General features: G+C 46.9%; 1 protein-coding gene across 1 annotated transcript; it reads left to right on the top strand.

Annotated features, from left to right (window-relative positions):
• The first annotated feature begins 1,182 nt into the window (after window positions 1-1,182).
• On the top strand, window positions 1,183-1,957 carry LOC109773877 (uncharacterized). The gene is made up of 2 exons (XM_020332605.3): window positions 1,183-1,388; window positions 1,500-1,957. The coding sequence occupies exons 1-2, from the start codon at window positions 1,322-1,324 to the stop codon at window positions 1,712-1,714; spliced, it is 282 nt and encodes a 93-aa protein (XP_020188194.1). The 5' UTR covers window positions 1,183-1,321; the 3' UTR covers window positions 1,715-1,957.
• Window positions 1,958-7,243: the final 5,286 nt, after the last annotated feature.

Genomic DNA, 7,243 nt, shown 5'->3' with positions numbered 1-7,243 from the left:
TGAAGTTATTTGGTGTTATTTTAGTACGAACTCTTGGATAGATCGATCAGAAAGAATAGCTTCGAGGTGGTTTCGTACCCTACAAACGATTTCTTCTTATGTTCTCCGCTAGATAGGAACTTTGGAGTGATTTTTCGTTGCACTTTGAGGGATGGTTATATGATCCAATTATATTAGCATTGTTGAGAGATTGCACTAGCGAAAGTACGGACCCTAGGCCTCATTTTCAAGCATTGCAATACCGTTTGTGCTCCGTTTTATCAATTGTTACCTTGCTGTTTTTTATTGTTCTTATTACAAAAATCAACATCTAGTATTCATATTACACTTGTATCACCATCTCTTCGCCAAACTAGTGCAGTTATACAAATTACCATTATATTTGGTGTGTTGGGGACACAAGAGACTTTTTATCAGTTGGTTGCAGGGTTGTTTGAGAGAGACCATCTCCATCCTACGCCTCCCACGGATTGATAAACCTTAGGTCATTCACTTGAAGGAAAATTGCTACTGTCCTACAAAACTCTGCGCTTGGAGGCCCAACACGTGTCTACAAGAATAAAATTGCGTTGTAGACATCAACGCTATGTATGCTTGATACCAACAACTGTTGTTTACGTGCGACGTTGTGTTGCATAATCGACGTGCATGTATTTGCATGGATTTGAGAGTCCAGATTTAAGATATGTGAATACACGGAAGAAAATATGAGGACCCGTCCGGATGTGTCCGCGGGCGTTGAGGGGCCGGATTTGCTAAGTCTGGCTGTAGATGCTCTAAGCTCACATAAGACCAGCGTATCAGAATAACAGTACCCGACAAAGAAGAAAAGTGTAGGTCGAAAGGAACCAACCTACAGACACACGACCACATATTTGTTGCGACCGCCCCTGGAAAAGGAAGGTTGTTTTCATATACCACTATATCCACGAGGCTGCATAGCGACAGGAGTTTTTCTTATTTGACACCATACACATAAGATTCCAAAGCAAAAAATAAATAAAAGACACCACATACTGACAGAGGTTCATTTGTCCCACGACGACCTTTGTCTATTTCATCAATTTTTCTATTTCGTCAATTTCTCGACGTATGTGGACCCGACCTGCCAGTGGCAACCCAAATTAGGCGGGCGTGACGCCGCCCACTGCTCACGCAAGGCGACCCCCCGTCGGCGTCTTCGAAGCCTCCGAAAGCCTCATTTAAAGCCCACGAAACCGCATCCTTCTTCCTCATCGATCCTATCCCTCCCCTCCTCTCTCCCTGGCCATACCCAAGAACACAGCACTTCCCATCTCAACTCCACTCCGGTCCGGCCGCTATGGCCACTCCAAGATTTCTCGCCATCCTCCTCGTCACGGCTCTCCTCGCGCTTTCCTTCTCGCAAGGTACGCATGATCTGGAATATCAATGCCCACCGGCTTGTTTGTTCTTTTCGATGTCAATCAGGTAAAAATTAGTTAATTAATGCCTGCTCTGCCGTGGACGGATGGGTTCAGGGGCGGTGTTGGTGGTGGAGGGCAGGAAGGTGCAGGTGATGAGGGCGGTGGGGCGGTGGCGCTCGCCCCTCCGCGGCGTCCGGTTGCAGGAGCAGCAGGAGGGCGGCGGGATGGTGTCGACGGTGATGGACTACTCGGAACCCAAGGCCAACACCAACCCCCGCGGCAGCGTGCCCGCCGCGCCGGAGGACCCCACATCGCCGCCGTGGCACTGATCGATCGACGCATTTGCGTGTAGAGGACGAAGAGGCCAGGAGGGATCCGAACGAACGGCTGTTCTCCTCCCTCTTTGCCGCGGTAAATCTTTGATGAGTTGGTTAATCTGGAGAACTGTATGTATACTGCTTATGTTTTGAGTTTTGATCTCTCGATCTGTACGTTTCCCCCCTGCATGCTGCCCATCTGTACAACCCATCCATGTGTATGTGCTTTGCAATAAAATCATCAACATTGTGCCATTGTTCCATGTACTTATATTTTTCATGAATTTCTTGCCCAGTGTGCATGCCAGTTTCAGTTTGATGACAGTACTCTGCTGGTAACGTTGGTACCGGAGCTAATTATTAAGCAGGAACTAATAAAATGGCAATCTGATTGTGAGAATCATGCCTCTGTCACCTCCGAGCAGACAGCTGAGTGATCATTAGGCTAGGCCACACCTGCTGCAACATGCAGCAGAGTAGAGGCATCTTCGACTCTCTTGGTATGGAGTACTGCAAATATAAGGGCGTAAACCAGACACAAGCTCGGTTGGTTTTACGAGAGAATCAAAGGTCGGGCAGTTTTGGCTTCATGAGGTACTGATACCACAAATGGTTTCTTTTTACGAATTACCACAAATGATGTTTGATCTGTGGCCTAGGCCTAATCTTAGTTGGTGTCAACTTGCTAACATTTGCTCTGTGTAGTTACTGATCGATGCTTCATACCCTGCAAAAAAAAAGTCGATGCTTCATGTGCTTGCAACTGTGGTTGCCACTTGCCACGCCATTGCTTTCCCGCACAACAACAGGGCATGGGCTTTGCCAAAAAATATATGTCAGTGCATGGGCACCGTCTGCGGTCAACGCATTGATCAAGGTGCACATATACGTGAGCTGGTAGTTCTTGAGTTACGTACAGCTCGACAACTTGTTTCTGCTTAGTCGCTTAGTTGTTTAGTCCTTAACATAAGGGCATCCCAAGTCAGATCCGCAAACCGTCGCATCGTCCGAATCGAGGAAGCCATCCAACACGGGTCTATATCGATTCATGGTATATTCCGGACGTGATCTCCGGTAAATTGAAGATAAAGTGGGGAGATTTGCGAAAGTCCGGACGCCTGAAATGCAAGACTCCGACACCTCCGACCCACCCAATCCCCATCCCGGTCCCATTTATTTCCACTTCGCCCTCCCCCCTGCTTTGCATCTGCACCCTCCACCTCCGCCGTCACTGTTGTAAGTCTCCGCTCGTCACAGTGGCATTGCCGGACGTCCGCAACCAGCACTGACGCGCCCGCTCGCCGTTACGACGGAGCTTTTCACCCTGGAGCCGTTTGTACTCAGGTCCCTCCATGGCGGACATCACGCCCGACAGGTGTTTGGTCAAATGTCATTGAGCTTATTTTCAAATGCTATGTCGTTTTTTAGAGTACGAAGGATGGTGAGCTACTCGATCATGAAGGATGAGTTGTTATGCGATGCGTGGCTGGTCGTATTCGTGGATTTCGTAGGCAGGAGCAAAGGTGAGCCCTTCTGGAGCAAGTGCATGAAAAGTTTCACACACAAAAGCACATTGCGCCCTACGGCTTGTACATCATTCAACCACGCAACATGGGATCGTTGTCGTATCGCTGGCACGCTATCCACATCAGCGTCACCAAGTTTTGCGACGGGGTTAGTCAGCTCGAGGAAAGGTAGCCATTGCACGCAGCAGAGGCGAGATCGTAAGTCTTTCTTCCTCTTGTTCAATTTGTTGATTGATTCATTCACTCAATGTTGGTCTACAAGTTATATGTAGCCCGCACGCGCTGCCGTGGTGTACCACAAGGCAGAGGGACGGTCATTTATGTGGATACACTGTTGGATGAAGCTGAAGGGGGATTATGTGTGGTAGGACATGATCCGTTCATGAAAAACTTGTTGGACATCCGGGATCTAGTCGAATTTGAGATCTTGTTGTACTAATCTAATTTACATGCTATGTATGGATGATTTGTGCTATGTTTTATCCGACTTTTGATGAATACCTATCGGTTTGCATGAATTTCATCTGATAAGTTAAAATACGGGTTAGAATGTATGCAACTAGCATTGGAGGGCGTCCTCATGTATCCATATTTACAGACTGGTCCCTTTATCTGCAGACGGATGCGGGAGAAAATTTTATAGGTTGCCGTTAGAGATGCCATAACAGGAAGCTCCATTGAACCTCGCTGCATCAGCCGCTTGCAGCAAACTCAAACTCAGGTGGATATGTGGACGCTTTCGATGGTTGGCACATGTCAACCTCGTGATCCAACGAGAAGAGGGTTGGCATGCTTTGGACTTTGCATGCATCGCCAAACGAAAGGGATGGGAGGAAATAAACTTTACGAACCAATTAAAGTAGTCGCTGCCTCGCTCCAAAAGAGGCGTAGTAGATGAGAAGGCAGGGTTGCAAATGTTTGGTACATGTGCACCACCATCATTTGATTCGGGTCAGGGCTGAGCTTTTGCACTTAAACTATGGGATGGATGCTCGTGAGTCCACCGTAGTGGACCCGCGCTTGTGTTGCCGGTACTAGCTGGTCAAAAAAAAAAATCATGTGCACGGCCAAGTTGACTGATGTATTCACGGAGCTACAAGATCGCTGAATCACAATAGAAACTTAGGTGGGAGCCTCAGGTCATCTATAGCCGGATTGAGGAAATTTGATCCCTCAAATATCAACGGACGCATGTAAAAGACAGGGGAAACCAGAGCATTGCCTTTGCTTCCGTGAAAACCTAAAACCCATGGTGTTGGTTAGGGTTTCAAGCGAAACTTGGCAGCGCTCGCCGGATCTTCACGGCGGGTCCCCTTGGATACCGTGGGAGGATGGCCACATCATCTAGCGGCACGCAAACAAGAGTCGGACCCCTGGCACCCCACGGTCTGCTAGGGTTTGGCTAGAGGAGGCACTTGGCAAACTCGGGATCACCGGCGAGGAAGGAAGTGGCTCTTGGTAGGAAGGGTCCTGCATTGTAATCTCTTTCACATCCAAACCATCACGAGTGCGCTTCGTCCGTCATGTGGAATACCTGAGGGCTCCAGTTCAAACCAATGGGGGAGAATATGTTTGTGGCGGAATTTGAGTCACATTGAGACCGGGACAATATTTGTGAGGGATCACCTTGGCATGTAAGCAAGAAAGTAGTCATCTTACGAGAGTGGCGATTTGGTGCCTGGGCTCAGATGAGCCTGGGCATGAACAGTACCATGATTTAAAATAGAAAAATGTTCAAAAAATTCAAAAAAAAATATGGTGCAAGATGCTCCTGTGCGTGAACTCTGTGCAAAATTTTGTGAAGTTTGGACATTTGAGGAGCTCGTAGCAAAAAAGACAAATTGGATGTCTGAGAAACTTTAGAAAATCACACTGTTCACGCCTGATTTTGTCTTTGTTTGCCACGAGCTCCTCGAATGTCCAAACTTCACAAAAATTTGCACAGAGTTCGCGCACAGAAGCATCTTGCACCACAAAAAAATTGGAATTTTTTAAACTTTCTTTCTATTTTAAATCGAGGTACTGTTCACCAGGCTCATCTGAGCCCGGGCTCCGGGTTGAATTATCGTCATCTTGACTTTTTTTATTTTAGGACTGATTGCACAACAAATTGATAAAAGAAGCCACTTCTGTCCAATTTGACCATGTTGGTGGATATTTTGTGAGCTAGTGTCTCGATTGATTTTAACAAACTACTCAGAAGATGGATTTTGGTCAAGACAAACTTATACTCCCTCCGTCCCAAAATAAGTGTCTCAACTTTGTACTAATTTTAATATAAAGTTGTACTCAAGTTGAGACATTTATTTTATTTTAGGACAGAGATAGTATGATATACAATATAAACAAGTGCCTCACTTCTGTTTTTCTTGCGGTCGACTTGGACATCCAGATTTATTCTGCCTTAACCCAAGCCCTCGTGATGCAAAAGGAGAGCTACCATTTGGGCTGAAGTTAAGGGCTCCGGATGAGAGGAAAAGGACTGCTTCTGGTGATAGTTCAAGCAAAGAGAAGTATTCAGGTGCAGCCTTCGGCTCCAAAGTCTTGTGGGATGGCTTCTCTGGCGAGCAGAAAAAGGAGCTCTCCGGCATTGCAGCGACTTGGGTTACCCGGCGAGCCAGCCGGATAAAGGCTGGTTCCCGATAAGCTCTCCGGAGCCAATACCAGCGCCATCGCTAGACCGTCCTCGCATGTCCAGGCTGGCCAACGTCGTCTCCGGCAAATCCGCCGCAAGCAATGGCGACAACGCATCCAACAAGCGGAGAAAGAATCCATGTTCGCAGAGGTTGACGTGGTGCCGGAGGAATTTGAGAGGGGCACCAACGACGACGTCGCCAACTTGGCGTTGGCCATGCCCGCCGCCGCCGATAGCGAGGTAAACTAGACCATGGGAGGCAGCCGCCGCTCGGGCATGAAGGCCACCGCACCACCTCGCTTGGTTACACAACCAGTGACGTGCCCACTTCGTGAGGGCGTAGGACATGGTGATTGTCTTCCCCCGCCCCCAAAACCAACCTTGATTCATGCTTCGCGGAAGTGAAGGCTACTCTTCCCCTTCCGCCGAAGCATATCTGTCCGGGGTTCACAGCAGTTTTCAAAAGTGAGTAGCATTTGCATTAAAAAGGATGGTTATTATATGGTCATATCTTCTAAAAAATGGCAAGGAAAACTTTATCATTGGTCACGTGTGATCATATTGGGTTGATTTCTTTTAAGAACTTGCATTGTCTCGCCCTTCACACCAGTATACTTGTTTTGTTTTACCCGGGTGGCAGGCCCGGTTAGCAATCTCATACCTTGAAATTGATATAACTTGCACATTTTCGACGCGTGCTTATTTATTTGACATTCTCCGAGGGGGAGCTTCTATACGGCATCTTAGGTGCCGGTTGAGCTTCTTGGTGCCCACACACATGATCAATTGGGCCAGGCCATTAAAAAACGCACAACCCTTGCTCGGTCCCTCTCGGTTGCTGGCAGGTTCGCTCGGTTTCTTCGCTGGCTCATTAGTTTGTGGGAAGGTTGCCCCTTGAGAACTGAACGTTTGACCTGTTGACCACTGGGGTTTCGAAAAATTTGAAATTTCCAGGAATTTGAAAAAAGTTCATCCATTTTGGAAAAAGTTCAAAATTTGAAAAAAGTTCATCAATTTGAGAAAAAGGTCAAAAAATATTAATCAATCTAAAAAAGTTCAAGAAATTAAAAAAACACAAAAATGAAAATAATTCGTCGATTTGAAAAATATCTCATTGAAAAAAAATAAAAAAAATAGACAAGAGAGAAAAGTAACTGGTCCAGAAAAAAAAACACCTAGGAAGGGGAGCTCCTGTTCGGCGCCCGCGCGCCCCACCACATGGGCCAGCCCAGGAGACATTCAGAAAAGAAAAAGCAAAAACCGCGAGGAAAATGCTCACGTATAAATCGGGAATAGTGGAATTCGAACTCTGAACCAGCGTTAACCACTAGCACATGCTCTGTTTGTTGATTACCAGGGGAAAAAGATCTTATTTAACCA

Source organism: Aegilops tauschii, chromosome 5, assembly GCF_002575655.3.
Source record: "Aegilops tauschii subsp. strangulata cultivar AL8/78 chromosome 5, Aet v6.0, whole genome shotgun sequence".
Taxonomy (NCBI): Eukaryota; Viridiplantae; Streptophyta; class Magnoliopsida; order Poales; family Poaceae; genus Aegilops; species Aegilops tauschii.
This window is presented reverse-complemented; position numbering and strand designations above follow the sequence as displayed.

Excerpts from the sequence above, each read along its gene's own strand:
- LOC109773877 (XM_020332605.3), top strand. The coding sequence starts at position 1,322 with ATGGCCACTCCAAGATTTCTCGCCATCCTCCTCGTCACGGCTCTCCTC. Across the intron at positions 1,389-1,499 it reads CGCGCTTTCCTTCTCGCAAG|GGGCGGTGTTGGTGGTGGAG; the intron begins GTACGCATGATC and ends GGATGGGTTCAG.